Raw genomic sequence first — 16891 nt, forward strand, 5'->3', positions numbered from 1 at the left:
CCATATATATATAATGTAGATAATAACGATTTTAATAACACGTATATATATATAAATATGTTGATTGTAAATTTTTATAATATTTAATACATGTGTATGTGTGTGTGCGTATATAAACATATATTTTTATTAATTCACCTAAAAATTAAAAACAAGTCAATTTGTAATTCAAAATTAATAGATAGTGCATTTAACAATTAAATTTATATGTATATATATTTACACATTTTTATTTTTATTTGATATTTAACAATAAAATTTATAGTAATATTATACTTTCTTGTGAACACAGGCAATAATATATAGTTCAATTACATTAAGCAAATTCGCAAAAAAATGAAAAGCTTGATGCATGTAGTCATAAAGATTTGTAAATACAGAGGCATCGAATAGTAATACATCTAAATAAATAATAATTTACGCAATAAAATTAATAATACATACAATATATAAAAATGGTTAATATGAAGTATATCCACGCGCACAATGCAAAGCTACAATTTTTTTTACTTTCATCAATAAAACATCCTATCAAAATACTTATTCATTTGTCTTTCGAGTTGATTTTTGCGAATTGACATTTTGCTTCCAATTTTATCAGAATTCTCCATTATGAAAGCCTAATATATATAAACAAAGATTTGCACAATGAAATTAATATATACTTTTTATATAATAAACAAAACTAATATAAAATTAATATTCAGTAATTAATAAGATAATTAAAGCAATAAAATAAATAATACATATAATATATAAAAATTATTAATATGAAGTATATCTACACCCACAATGCAAAGCTGCAATTTTTTTACATCCACCAATAGAAAATACTATACAAATACTGTCTTTGTTTTTCGAGTTGATTCTTGCGTAATGATATTTTGCTTCCAATTTTATCAGAATTCTGCATTATAAACACCTAATATATATAAACAAATATATAAACAAATATAAATATTTAGAAATTAATAAGACAAAACAAGCTTTTTGCTTTTTTTCCCTTTCTATAATAATATTTATTAAATTTACCTTTTCTTTTATTTCAGTAATTACGTGTACATTATCCTTCAACCATTCAACGTAATTGTTTATTTTCTAAAATGTATTATTTTTTAACTATATTATTTTTTTATTAATAAACAACGTTATTATGTAACATTATCAAAATTATTTAATATTAAATAATAATTTTTAATGTCGCATTATTCTCACGATTTGTACACATACATATATAAACATGTAAAATTTTTACTTGAAATAGATTTACGGCATATATGTTATTAATAATAACAGTAAATGCTACAGTTATATCGACATATCTAAAAACGAAAAAACAAATATATATTATAAAGCACAATACATTTTTGTACCAAATATTTATAAAAATATGTCACATTACTTTGGTTTTATGTCCAAAAAAATATCTAATATGTACGGCAGAATAGTTGGATTCGTTGCATGCTTCGTAATAATGGGTAAGAAACTGTTAAGATGATAATAATATTTTCGATGTGTAATATTTTTATATGTTAAATAGTTCCTAATCATAACAGTATCTTCAGTGCAAGCCAAGTATTCTAAAAATTTAGTGTCAAATTTGTTCAATCCTATATTGTACACAAATTGCCAAGTCTCGTTCGTGGCTATCATCAAACCTTTATATGTCCATTCCTTCCACCATGGCAAAAGTCTAAAACATAGTAAAAAATTACATTTTTTAATTGAAGATTAGCATACGGATCTTTTGATCAAATCATTTGAACATTATAGGCGATACAAGAGAATTTGATTAAGAAAGGCTAAAAAAATATATACATATCGAAATATTTACTTGTGTTTTGTAGGATCTAGGAGATGATGTTCTAATTTCCTGTTGGCTACTTCCTTACAATTGAGGTCATCGAGAAAACATGCCCATCTTGCAGCTTCTTGTCGTAAACATATTGTAAGTTGGTCTGTATCATCAATTTCTTCATATTTGATTCTTTCAAGTAGCGCGCGTAAAATGTATCTTACTCTCGTCTAAAAATGGTTAAATATACATTTATTTGTTCATATTATAAATGTATTTACAAATTATTATATTTTTTTAATTATTTTCTAATAGATTCTTAAAATTTTCTCTTTCTAGGAAACAAACATACATACAAATTCACTTAAGCCAAAGACGCTAACGTTTATCTATTCACGTACATATACATATACGTGCAATTATATATATGTATTATACATGTACGCAAAAATATGGTTTAATTTGTGCGAAATATTTATAATATTTAATAGATAATAAAGTTTCATAAAACTATTTATCAATCATATTTTATTTTTAAATAAGATATAAAATTAATATATCGTTTTAAAATATATATAATTAAATTTTTCCAACTCAATATATATGTTTAATTTTTTTTTAATTACTAACATGTAAAATTGATGTAAAGCCAATATAATTGCATTCATTGACAAAGATTAAGCACCTTACTACATATCGATAACACTGTTATATATAATAATATGTAGAGTAGTGAAAATCATAGACTTTTTGGACAGTTCTTCGAGTGATTATTCAAGTCATTCTTCAAACTAAATTTGTTTGCACATTTGTTTGCGACGTAATAGTATGTAAAATCTTATCGTTGTTGGAAATATGTTTCTAAGTATTTAAATTATTTGTGATCAATGAGTGTATATATGCAAATATTTAAAATGTAATCATTTGAGATCTGAGAGTTGTGACGGTTAAACGTTCTGTTTTGTCTTCAGTAAAAAACTTTGTTAAAAAGACGTCGGATCTGATACTTAAAACTGTTGTAAAATTATCACCAATTTGTTTGAATCTCAATTTAATGTTTAACAACATTTTATCATGAGGATTCAATCAAGATATCTTTCTTGACCAGTAAATCAAAAAGTCTATACTCATAAGTGATTGCATGGTACGGTCGCTCGAACTCAGTATGTATCAGTAATGGTGGTTGTCATACACGATGACTTGTTTAGCAACATATGTAACGAGACAAAAAACTGACTTTTTATATATTTATTATCTTGACATTGTTAATTACCGTCTATAATGTTTTAATATTACAATTCAATTTATATTAAAATATTTGTATTGCGCTGAAGAAGGCTTGAAATGTCAGCCGAAACGTTCGCATAAATGTTTATTTCTTATGTATTTATTATTTTGTTTAAATAAATTTTATTGATATCATCTGACAACTGTATTATGTTTAATAGCTCTTATAGCCCTTCTTTGTTTACAATTATTAAGTTTAACAAAGCTAATTACTATTTTCATTTAAAATGTAATATTTTCATTAAAATTTATTAATATTTACCGTAATATATCCCTCCATGTTTTCCCATACACGATGAGTACCATATACGTATTCCATAGCTTTAAACATAGGATACCATGCCACATAATCTTCTTCTCGTTTCAGATACAATATGATATCCCAGAATATAGATGAATTGAGTTGACCTGTTATCATTAAATGAAATGCATCATCGATAATTTGGGCACGATTAAGAACATGAATTTTCGTGTAATTATCTAATTTTAAATAACATGAAATTCTTCGCCAATTCTCATCATCATAGTTAACGCGATAATATTCTGTCGAATAGTAAATAAATTTTATCAATTTTTATTGTTTTAAATAATTTTATCAGAATACATTTTCAAATATTTTTGTTTTATAATTTTGTTTATATAAATTATAAATGAAAAACGTACCAAAAATTGAATATAAATAAAATGATAATATATATAGAAAATTAATTATAAAAATGTCATTTTAATACTTGAAATAGTAAAAAAATGAAACTGTGCAAGATATTGTTATATATCATAATATAAAATAAATTTTATAAATATAATTATCCTTTTAATAATTTTTGCTATTATTAGAATAAAATATATTTGTAAAAATATAACATTAATATTGAATGATAATATTTATAGAAAACATCTACGTACATTTTAAATATAATATTATGGACATAATAATGCAGAATATGACAAAAAGCATTTTAAAACTATTATAGTTATTTAATGAATATTTCAGATTTTTATAGGACAATGAATAAAATAGATAGAAATATAAAACAATATCAATTATGTGTGTGTGAAATAAAGACGAGAAAAAATTTATAATAAGTCCATTGATCGATATTTACCAATTTGTTGTATATTAAATATTATCCAACCATATTCTTTAAATGGTAATGATAATTTTAGATTTCTTGACACGCATACCATATGATGAGTAAAATTGTTAAAATCGGGAGACTTTTGTGTAGTAAAAGTTACAGGAAGGCAGTCAATGTTTAATTTGATATTTTGTATCGACACATTTATTACGCTCATAGAATCACTATTATTTTGTGTTATTTTTATGAGAGGACAATGCTCTACCTCGGCCCAATAATTCACTGTTTGTAGAGTAATAACTGGTTTTTCTGCCGCGGCAACAATTACTTCCCCAAATCTCAAAATACTTTGATTATTTAATTGACTAAAATCAAACAGTAAATAAAATATATGAAAAAACGTTACTAATATGTTAAAACTATCTGTATAATATTATACAAAATCTTAATAAATACTAAGAAGCAAAATATAAAATTGTACCCTATTTATACATTTATATATTTTATATCAGGAGACGCGGTAGCGTCTCGCTAAGTTATATCTTTCATTCGTCAAATTAAAATACAATCTACAAAAAAACAAAAAAAATATCGAAAGATATCGAAAAGATAGCGAAAATATCGAAACAATAGCGAAAATTATCCGTAGGACGCTACTGTGTATCCTTTACCGGACGTAACACGATTTTCGTAACCTTGAAAACAAAAATTTGAAATATTTCATGAACGGAAACATATTTTTCAAAAGATGACCATATCAATCGAAAGCGCGATTTTTTCCGAGTAAAATGAGACCTTAACGAACTTGATAGCTCTATTGGTTGCGGAGATATGAATTTTTCAAGTTATTTTTTTGGTCGAAAAGGTGTCACTTTTTTTTAAGACTACGGCGTCGTACTTGTCCGCGGTCACCCATCCCGACAAAGTGATTCTGTCCGAAGCTGCTTTACCTTATCCGCGGTCACCCATCCTAGTATAGTGACATTTTCCTCAGCTGCTTAACCTTTTAAGCAACCAAACGAAAAATAAATTCTCGCTCTCTCTCACTCTCTCTCTCTCTCCCCCCTCTCTCTCCCCTCTCTCTCCCCCCTTTTTCTCCCTTTCTCTCTTGCTTTCCCACGTCTTTTTTCGCTCTCTCTCGCCCTCTCTCGCTTTCTCTCGCTGTCTCTCGCTCTCTCTTGCTCTCTACCGCTCTCTCGCGTTCTCTCGCTCTCTGCCGCTCTCTCTCGCGTTCTCTCGCTCTCTCCCACTCTCTCTCGCGTTCTCTCGCTCTCTCTCGTCTCTCGCTCTCTCTCGGTTTTTTTCGCTCTTTCTCGCTTTCTCTCGCTGTTTCTCGCCTTCTCTCGTTCTCTCTCGCTCTCTCTCTTTCTTCCGGTCTCTCTCGCTCTCCTCCCGCTCTCTCTCTCGCGCTCTCTCGGCCTCTCTCGCTCTCTCTCGCTCCCTCTCGTCTTCTCTCACTCTCTCTCGGTTTTTTTCGCCTCTCTCTCGCTTCTCACGCTGTTTCTCGTCTCGCTCGTTCTCTCTCCGTTCTCTCCCGCTCTCTCTCGCTTTCTTTCGCTCTCTCTCGCTCTCTCCCGCTCTCCTCTCGCTCTCTCCCGCTCTCTATCGCTCTCTCTCGCGCTCTCTCGGCCTCTCTCGCTCCCTCTCGTCTTCTCTCACCTCTCTCTCGGTTTTTTTCGCTTTCTCTCGCTGTTTCTCGCTCCTCCTCTCGTTCTCTCCCGCTCTCTCTCGCTTTCTTTCGCTCTCTCTCGCTCTCTCCCGCTTTGTATCGCTCTCTCTCGCTCTCTCTCTTGCCCTCTCTCGCTGTCTCTCGCTCCCTCTTGCTCTCTGCCGCTCTCTCTCGCGTTCTCTCGCTCTCTCTCGTCTTCTCTCGCTCTCTCTCGGTTTTTTTCGCTCTCTCTCGCTTTCTCACGCTGTTTCTCGTCTTCTCTCGTTCTCTCCCGCTCTCTCTCGCTTTCTTTCGCTCTCTCTCGCTCTCTCTCGCGCTCTCTCGGCCTCTCTCGCTCCCTCTCGTCTTCTCTCACTCTCTCTCGGTTTTTTTTCGCTTTCTTTCGCTGTTTCTCGCCTTCTCTCGTTCTCTCCCGCTCTCTCTCGCTTTCTTTCGCTCTCTCTCGCTCTCTCCCGCTTTGTATCGCTCTCTCTTGCTCTCTCTCGCCCTCTTTCGCTGTCTCTCGCTCCCTCTTGCTCTCTGCCGCTCTCTCTCGCGTTCTCTCGCTCTCTCTCGTCTTCTCTCGCTCTCTCTCGGTTTTTTTTGCTCTCTCTCGCTTTCTCACGCTGTTTCTCGCTTTCTTTCGCTCTCTCTCGCTCTCTCCCGCTTTGTATCGCTCTCTCTCGCTCTCTCTCGCCCTCTCTCGCTGTCTCTCGCTCCCTCTTGCTCTCTGCCGCTCTCTCTCGCGTTCTCTCGCTCTCTCTCGTCTTCTCTCGCTCTCTCTCGGTTTTTTTCGCTCTCTCTCGCTTTCTCACGCTGTTTCTCGCCTTCTCTCGTTCTCTCCCGTTCTCTCGCTCTCTCTCGCCCTCTCTCGCCCTCTCTCGCTCTCTCTCGCTCTCTCTTGCTCTTTCCCGCTCTCTCCCGCACTCTCTCGCGTTCTCCCGCTCTCTCTCGCTTTCTCTCGCTGTTTCTCGCCTTCTCTCGTCCTCTCCCGCTCTCTCTCGCTCTCTCTCGTCTTCTCTCGCTCTTTCTCGGTTTTTTTCGCTTACTCTCGCTCTCTCTCGCTTTCTTTCGCTCTCTCTCGCGTTCTTTCGCTCTCTCCCGCTTTCGCTCGCGTTCTCTCGCTTCCTCCCGCTCTCTCTCGCGTTCTCTCGTTCTCTCCCGCTCTCTCTCGCGTTCTCTCGCTCTCTCCCGCTCTTTCTCGCGTTTTCTCGCTCTCTCCCGCTCTCTCTCGCGTTCTCTTGCTCTCTCTTGTCTTCTCTCGCCTCTTTCTCGGTTTTTTTTTGCTCTCTCTCGCTTTCTCACGCTGTTTCTCGCTTTCTTTCGCTCTCTCTCGCTCTCTCTCGCTCTCTTTCGCTCTCTCTCGCTTTCTCCCGCTCTCTATCGCTTTTTCTCGCTCTCTATCGCCTTCTCTCGCTTTCTCTCGCTCTCTCTCGCTCTCTCTCGTCTTCTCTCGCTCTTTCTCGGTTTTTTTCGCTTACTCTCGCTCTCTCTCGCTTTCTTTCGCTCTCTCTCGCGTTCTTTCGCTCTCTCCCGCTTTCGCTCGCGTTCTCTCGCTTTCTCCCGCTCTCTCTCGCGTTCTCTCGCTCTCTCCCGCTCTCTCTCGCGTTCTCTCGCTCTCTCCCGCTCTCTCTCGCGTTTTCTCGCTCTCTCCCGCTCTCTCTCGCGTTCTCTTGCTCTCTCTCGTCTTCTCTCGCTCTTTCTCGGTTTTTCTCGCTCTTTCTCGCTTTCTCTCGCTGTTTCTCGCCTTCTTTTGTTCTCTCCCGCTCTTTCTCGTTCTCTTTCGTTCTCTCTCGTTTTTTTCCGCTCTCTCTCGCTCTCTCCCGCTTTCTATCGCTCTCTATCGCTCTCTCTCTCGCTCTCTCCCGCTTTGTATCGCTCTCTATCGCTCTCTCTCGCTCTCTCTCGCTCTCTCTTGCTCTCTCCCGCTTTCTCTCGCTCTCTCTTGCTCCCTCTTGCTCCCTCTTGCTCTCTCCCGCTCTCTCTCTTGGGTCCTCTTGCTCTCTCTCGTCTTCTCTCATTATAAATATAAAAAAATATACATTTATTTAATGCATTTTGTTTAATGATCTTTGCAAAAATATGTGAAATCCCACAAAAAAAGACATCACAGATGTAAAAAAAAGCGCTAAGTTATATCTTTCGTCAGCAAAAATAGTTCTTTATAATAATAAAAAATATAATCTTCTCAAAAATTATGTTTATAGCCAAAATAATTCTTTGCAAAAATTAATCATTATCAAAAATATTTTCTCAAAAATTATATTTATAAATTATATTTTATTTTTGTTAATAATACTAGAAAAAAATTAAAATATTAGCATCAAAAAGTAGTGAAATCAAAAAATTGCGCTAAATAATTATATTGATAATACGAGAAAAAAGGTTAAAATATTAGCATCAAAAAGTAGTCAAATCAAAAAGTTGCACTAAGTAAGTGACAACATAATATATAATATTTAGATAAATTTCTTATAATGATACAAATGTATAATTATTGCTTTATTTTAAAACGTTTATAATATATACAATAACAAAATAAATTCAGTAAAATATATATATATATATATTTATTCATCTTTATATTTAAATAACATGAATAATTATGTAATTAATTTAAACTGGAATGTATATACATTGTAAAGTTATTATATATTTTTATAAAATATTTAGATAAATAGATATATATAAAAAATAAATTATTTATCTCTAAATAATTATTTAATTCAAATATATTTAAACGTATATTCAAAAAAGGTAATATAAGGCACAAAGAATTAAATTTAGGAAATTAAAAAAATTTAAAGTTAAATAAAAATTTTTAATTTAAATTAAAAAATAAAAGTAAAAATAAAAGTAAAAAAAATGTAATGTACAAAAAATACTTAGCGCTGTTTTTGTATTATAGCCCTTTGACTACGAAACGTCCTTAAAAATGATGATTAGTAACGAAATGTGTATATACAGAATATATCACACACAGAAGTCGCATCCTATCTTTGGAGAGTGAAATGATGAAGTCAAAATAAGTCGAAATTAAAGAATCATGAAATTATATTTGAATCTTTTTTATAAAAAAATTCATAATGAAAATAATGCGCTTTAAACATCTATCTCGAAACTTTGATTGCGATCAGGAAAACATTGCAAATGCTTTAAAACATGTATCAGAATAAAGAAATTTTTATTCATTTATATTTTGATTGATCAATTAAACACTTTGAAATGCTCCATATACATTAATTAATATATGTATACATCAGGGTTGGGAAAGTTACTTTGTAAAAGTAACTAGTTACAGTTACAGTTATTTCATTGAAAAAATAACTAGTTACAGTTACAAGTTACCGATTTTAAAAAATAACTCGTTACAGTTACAGTTACTCTAAAAGTAACGAGTCGTTACTTTTCAGTTACTTTTTAAAAATAATTATACATTGTTTTAAATATAAGGAGCTTACATTTTATGCACAATTACAGTCAAGTATTTAAAAAAATTCTTGAATGTAATATTGATCGATTTGCTTGCGACTTTGCAATTAACATCAATGTATGAATGATCTTTATATACAACAGTAAAAATAGTTATAGTAAGTTACTAAATGGTAATCGCAAAGTCGCAAGCAAATCGATCAATTATTACCTTTAAGAATTTTTTTAAATATTTGACTGTGATTGGTCGATCTTAATTATGTGTTATATTATTTTATGTACACAAAATGAAAATTTTAGGTAAAAGATTAAATCATATGAAGATCCATATGCTACTGTTATCAAAATTTAATTTAATAATATAACGGCTACCATACTTAAACAATACTTTTAGCGCATGTTTCCAAAAAAAGTAACTAATAAAGTAACTATTAAAATAGTTACTAGTTACTAAAAAAATGTAACTAAGTTACAGTTACAGTTACAGATGGAAAAAAGTAACGAAGTTAAGTTATAGTTACCGAAAAAAAGTAACTGTAACTGTAACTTCGTTACAAGTAACTCGTTACTTCCCAACCCTGGTATACATATATTAATAACATATATATGTATATGTATACGTCTTTAGCATATATTAATGTATAGTAAATTCATTTTTATAATTTTCACTTAGCCCATTCACATTGCCCAATCGTTGAATCTGTTTAATATGACAATTATTGCATGTTACATTATATACATATATTTCATACATGTATATCGATATGTTCAGCTAGCCACATGTCATTCGAATATCGAGCCACGTAATATGTTTATAGATTTCTATTGAAGCGTATTGCAGTAAAAAAATTAGTCTATACTTTGATTTATATTTTATTTTATTTACTAATGTGTTAAAATAACAATACAAAAACAGCGCTAAGTATTTTTTGTACATTACATTTTTTTTACTTTTATTTTTACTTTTATTTTTTAATTTAAATTAAAAATTTTTATTTAACTTTAAATTTTTTTAATTTCCTAAATTTAATTCTTTGTGCCTTATATTACCTTTTTTGAATATACGTTTAAATATATTTGAATTAAATAATTATTTAGAGATAAATAATTTATTTTTTATATATATCTATTTATCTAAATATTTTATAAAAATATATAATAACTTTACAATGTATATACATTCCAGTTTAAATTAATTACATAATTATTCATGTTATTTAAATATAAAGATGAATAAATATATATATATATATATTTTACTGAATTTATTTTGTTATTGTATATATTATAAACGTTTTAAAATAAAGCAATAATTATACATTTGTATCATTATAAGAAATTTATCTAAATATTATATATTATGTTGTCACTTACTTAGTGCAACTTTTTGATTTGACTACTTTTTGATGCTAATATTTTAACCTTTTTTCTCGTATTATCAATATAATTATTTAGCGCAATTTTTTGATTTCACTACTTTTTGATGCTAATATTTTAATTTTTTTCTAGTATTATTAACAAAAATAAAATATAATTTATAAATATAATTTTTGAGAAAATATTTTTGATAATGATTAATTTTTGCAAAGAATTATTTTGGCTATAAACATAATTTTTGAGAAGATTATATTTTTTATTATTATAAAGAACTATTTTTGCTGACGAAAGATATAACTTAGCGCTTTTTTTTTACATCTGTGATGTCTTTTTTTGTGGTGTGTTTTTACAGGTCTTCGCCGCTGTGAAAATTTTGGAGACGACGTCGGCCCTGCGGTTGCGATCCCACCGCTGCCACCAAATTGTTGTGCCTCCGGGAAGGCACGGAAAATTTTGGGGTCTCAGTCGACTGAAGGATGAGGATCCTAGGATCGGCGGGCGTCTCCACTTTGATTAACTTCGCTTGTGTATTTGAATAAATCTTTTATTTCGCTTATTTCTTGAGTTGGATTAATTATGTATAATCCCACCTGGGTGATTAGTTAGGTGTGCTCGCTCTCGATAATCAGATTACAGGCGATAGTTATATTCTGCGGCTTGTCTTCGACTCCTAGTTAGGTTTTAATTAGCGACTTGACTTTTTGGATTTTCGTTAGCGACTGACTTCGTCGCCTCGCTTTCCGTTCGCGGTGGTCTCCTGCTTTTTTCTACATCTTTCAGGGGAAGATGTAGAGAAGCTCTTTCATTGGCTAATTTTTATTCACACGCTTTTATCTAGGTGCAAGCGAAGCAGGTTGATTCTTCGCTTGCGATCCGCGGGTTTCGGCGTAACGCTTATATTTCATCGCGTTTGCGTCTTTTCGCGATAAGCGCTTCGCGGGAGCGTGAGAACGTTTCTCAAATGATTATATAATAGCTGACTTACTAATTTATTATTAAAACTATGTTAATATAATATAATATAATATAGTTATAGTCATTCGGACTATAACACTTCGTTATAACTAACTCGTTACTTCCCAACCCTGGTATACATATATTAATAACATATATATGTATATGTATACGTCTTTAGCATATATTAATGTATAGTAAATTCATTTTTATAATTTTCACTTAGCCCATTCACATTGCCCAATCGTTGAATCTGTTTAATATGACAATTATTGCATGTTACATTATATACATATATTTCATACATGTATATCGATATGTTCAGCTAGCCACATGTCATTCGAATATCGAGCCACGTAATATGTTTATAGATTTCTATTGAAGCGTATTGCAGTAAAAAAATTAGTCTATACTTTGATTTATATTTTATTTTATTTACTAATGTGTTAAAATAACAATACAAAAACAGCGCTAAGTATTTTTTGTACATTACATTTTTTTTACTTTTATTTTTACTTTTATTTTTTAATTTAAATTAAAAATTTTTATTTAACTTTAAATTTTTTTAATTTCCTAAATTTAATTCTTTGTGCCTTATATTACCTTTTTTGAATATACGTTTAAATATATTTGAATTAAATAATTATTTAGAGATAAATAATTTATTTTTTATATATATCTATTTATCTAAATATTTTATAAAAATATATAATAACTTTACAATGTATATACATTCCAGTTTAAATTAATTACATAATTATTCATGTTATTTAAATATAAAGATGAATAAATATATATATATATATATATATTTTACTGAATTTATTTTGTTATTGTATATATTATAAACGTTTTAAAATAAAGCAATAATTATACATTTGTATCATTATAAGAAATTTATCTAAATATTATATATTATGTTGTCACTTACTTAGTGCAACTTTTTGATTTGACTACATTTTGATGCTAATATTTTAACCTTTTTTCTCGTATTATCAATATAATTATTTAGCGCAATTTTTTGATTTCACTACTTTTTGATGCTAATATTTTAATTTTTTTCTAGTATTATTAACAAAAATAAAATATAATTTATAAATATAATTTTTGAGAAAATATTTTTGATAATGATTAATTTTTGCAAAGAATTATTTTGGCTATAAACATAATTTTTGAGAAGATTATATTTTTTATTATTATAAAGAACTATTTTTGCTGACGAAAGATATAACTTAGCGCTTTTTTTTTACATCTGTGATGTCTTTTTTGTGGGATCATATTATAACATTATAATAATGTTTATTAATTGAAAATTAAATGGTTTATATGCTTTGCAGACTTGGTCAGTGATTGAATTTATCAATATAGAAGGCCAATCAAACGCTGTAGAAGTTGTACCAACCTCATGGATGACATTTACAAATGATCAAATAATGTGTAAATGGCCGGAAAAAAATGTTAGGAAATATATATTACGGAAAGAACCCCCAAAAGACAATTGGCAAAAATACATAGTGCAACTAATATTTCAAAGTAGTAAGTATTGTCATAAAAATATTGATAGTATATAATAAGATAATATCTTAATTAAACATGTTTTATATTAAAAAAATGACTTTTTTGTATTTAATATATCAAATCATAACTTCCCAATATTTATGAATACGGTTATGGAAAAGACTTATATAAATCATGTAATACAAATGTATGTATATATAGACAATTAATAAAATAATTTGTAATTACAGATTCATATAAGGAAGCTATAGATGTTGTACATAAAAAAATTCGAACCGATACATCAGATACATCATGTTCGCAATTAGGCCGAGGGAAAAGAAAAAAGAAAACATTCCAACCAGTTACAGCAAACAACTTAAATGATGACGATTCAAATCCGCGAATGACACCATCTCCGTTAATGACTGTCATGGATTTGCATTTAGAAAATGAACAGTTGACAAATGGTATAACAATAAATAAATATATATATTATTTTTATAAATCTTTAACATTATTTTTTTAACTTGCAAATAAAGTAATGCTTAATAGTGTAATTTTTTATACATTTAGATTTGATTAATGATGATAACCAAAACTTGGACAAGGATATCGAAAATATGGATGAAACAGCAATAAACGTGAGTCAAAATAAAAAGAATAATATTGCCTCTGAAGACCATGTAACTTCTGATGAAGGTATAAACAAATAATTTTTGGTACAATAAGGTATTAAACAATACAAGTCGATTTTAAGTAATCCCGCTTAATATATATATAGTGTCTATTAATTTATTAATTTAATATTAAATAAATACAATAATGATACTAAAAATTTCCATTATTTAGATCCTAAAGATGCTGTTAATCCAGTAAATAATATGATACCAACCGATATCATTTTTGAAAATTTTCCAGCAGGTAATCATTCATATTTATTGTTCTTTTGTTTATAGTAATATAATTTGTAAATTTATATTTCAGATAGTCAGAATATTGTTTCAATCCTGCAAAACACGATTGCGATTAAAAAATTATTGGAACAACAAAATGCATTTTTAAAGCAATTAGAGCGTACAAATAATTCGCTTCCACTGCTCTCAGCATCTGGTTCAAGCTGTAGTAGTACTTTTTCTCTTATTCCGAACAAACCTTTCAAGAAATTTACAAAATTACTTGATTTCGACATCGCATTAAAAACTAATGAGGAAGGACAAAAACAAATGGTAAAAATAGTCTACATTTCTTATTTCTTGTTTTTTGAATATTTGAGACAAAATTCAAGGTTCGAGCTGGTAAAATAATGTAAATGGTTAGAAAGAAATTGCTTTCAAAAGCAATTTTGATTGTTCAAGCTTGATTAAACTAGGATTATTTTATAACATTCATTATAATTTCATTGTACCATTGTTGAATATGCCAAAACTACTGATATCTATTTTTAAAAAATATATATTTAACCCTTTTTCCTTCTGACTAACTGACTTTAATTGAAATTAAAATAGACAAAAAGGATGCTCAATATTTACCAGAAAAGGCTCGAACAATTGTATATATATATATATGTATTTACATTTTTTTCGTAGGAAACATTTGTCTATTTATTAGGAGGCACTTCTCCCCACGATCAAATAAAAGCTGGACTAGAAAAAATATTTACTAATAAATTGGGTACAAAATGTTCTTGGATGGGTCGCAAAGGCAACTTCGAAGTGAACACACTAATAATTATGGACATTTTAAAACGTATATAGAAATGTAAAAATATATAATTATAAAAAATTAATGCTTTTAATAGCATAATAATTGTACCGGTACTATATTAACTTTTTTTTTGTTACATTTGTAGGATCGACTAGAAAACACTTTCCATTTTTGACAGATAAACAATTTCAGAACTATGTGTCAGCTTGGTTAAGGCACTCAAAAACGCGCTACGACAGAGAACTAGTATGTTTTACGTTTTACTTGTATATTTTAGTTTTCGATATAACAACATATTTATTATTACTTTTATTTTTTACAGGCAAAGCAACAACGTCAATAAGTTTTATCATTTTTTAAGTATCACAATAATAGTTACTTGTGTATTTAGTGTATTCATGAATTTTTTATTTTTACGTTAAAATCAAAGAGAAATTAATATTTTTATATTAAAATGTTGGCTTGTATTAAAATTATTTAGCGATAAATGAATGCAATTAGATGATAACTTATATATATTACTAAAACTTCTTATTGCCCACATTAACAGCACTGACCATATTAGTTGTGTTAGCGATTTGTGTTATTATGTATCTTATAAGTTAATTATATCCCCCATAGCAAAAAATGTCACAGTGACATCACAATAAGCTCACAATAGAGTCACAAGGTGACAAAAAAATGTAATGTCACTGTGATGTCATTGTGAGATTATTGGAAGGTAACAGTGATATCATTAATCACAATTGAAGTGATATCATTGTAAAATGTCACATTGATATAACTAGTATATCACGAAATGTAACAATAAGGATAAAAAAATCTGTCATAGCAAGAAAATGTCACAGTGACATCATAAAGATGTTCTGCTGTGACGATAAAATATATATTTAATCGTCACAGCACAACATCTTTATGATGTTACAGTGATATCATCAAAAATGTCACATTGATATAACTAGTATATCACGAAATGTAACAATAATGATAAAAAATCTGTCATAGCAAGAAAATGTCACAGTGACATCATAAAGATGTTGTGCTGTGACGATCAACAATTAAAATTAGAAAAATAAAGTTTAATTTATGATATATTTAATAAATAATTTATATTTATTTATTTATATTTATTACTGCTATAACTAAATATATATTAGGGTGTCCAATTTAAAATAACACGTACACCACTTCAAATATCTCTTAAAATATTCATCAAATAAAGGGCATCATCTACTTTATGACCTCCTTTGAATCAAACAACTTTTATTTGAAATATTTTTCTTTAAAATAGTCGCGTTCAGCAGAATGACTGCTAAGTTGTCATCTTGTCAAGACTTGACGTTGATTTGTTCTAAAAGTAAAAGAATCAACACGTCACCGTTAATGGACGCTACTTAATGTAACCTAATCTTACCTAATCCTAATGCAAGCGTGACCGTGTAGGCGCGTACACGTTGCCCAAAACGCTCTGCAGCGTATACGCAGTCTGTTGGTGTACCAGCACGTGTTTTTTATTTGCATAAGAGGACATTTTGACTCAAAATAAGTGATCTCAGAAGATCACTTAGCAATAAGAAGTGATTTAACAAAGTGAAAAACATCAACATAAAAATTAAGGTTAGTATATACAATATTTTTTATCTTATGTTTGTCTTATATTTTTTTCATATTTATTGTAACAAGATATCTTTTTTTCATTGTATATGTATATTTAGGAAAAAAAATATATTTTGTGAAAAATATGGGTCGCAAACGAAAACACTCAATATTTTATAGTGCAAGACATAAACGAAGATTAGTTGCAAGAAACACAGTAACAGATATGAATATGATAACTCATCAGACTGATTCTGCGGATTCTATGGCAATAATTAATAATAATAATGATCAACTAATTGTTGTTGATGAGAATGCTTCGTCTTTATGTGATTCTGATAAAGTATACTCAGATAGAAATCTAAATCAATATTATGATGAAAATAATATTAACTTTCTGAATGAAAATAATGCCTGTATGATACAAAATTACACGGATGCAAATAAGCTGCAAGCTATAGTCGATAACAATTATGAAAATCTGTGTTTAAATGATAACGAAACTTTTATACATGACAT

General features: G+C 29.7%; 1 protein-coding gene across 3 annotated transcripts; it reads right to left on the reverse strand.

Moving 5' to 3' along the window:
- Window positions 1-214: 214 nt before the first annotated feature.
- Window positions 215-5498, reverse strand: LOC114942270 (uncharacterized). Of its 3 annotated transcripts, none has more exons than XM_085483751.1 (6): window positions 5112-5498; window positions 3345-3490; window positions 1835-2025; window positions 1403-1693; window positions 1033-1322; window positions 215-922 (listed from the first exon to the last, which is right to left on the reverse strand). In XM_085483751.1, the coding sequence occupies exons 2-5, from the start codon at window positions 3411-3413 to the stop codon at window positions 1181-1183; spliced, it is 693 nt and encodes a 230-aa protein (XP_085339877.1). In that variant the 5' UTR covers window positions 3414-3490; window positions 5112-5498; the 3' UTR covers window positions 215-922; window positions 1033-1180. The 3 variants fall into 3 exon arrangements, with proteins under 3 accessions (XP_085339877.1, XP_085339876.1, XP_085339878.1); XM_085483750.1 differs by lacking the exon at window positions 5112-5498 and having other exon boundaries at window positions 215-620; window positions 792-922; window positions 3345-3557; XM_085483752.1 differs by lacking the exon at window positions 5112-5498 and having other exon boundaries at window positions 3345-3574.
- Window positions 5499-16891: the final 11393 nt, after the last annotated feature.

The sequence above is a fragment of the Nylanderia fulva genome, unplaced genomic scaffold, assembly GCF_048542155.1.
Source record: "Nylanderia fulva isolate GAGA-0341 unplaced genomic scaffold, ASM4854215v1 Scaffold267, whole genome shotgun sequence".
NCBI classification, from domain to species: domain Eukaryota; kingdom Metazoa; phylum Arthropoda; class Insecta; order Hymenoptera; family Formicidae; genus Nylanderia; species Nylanderia fulva.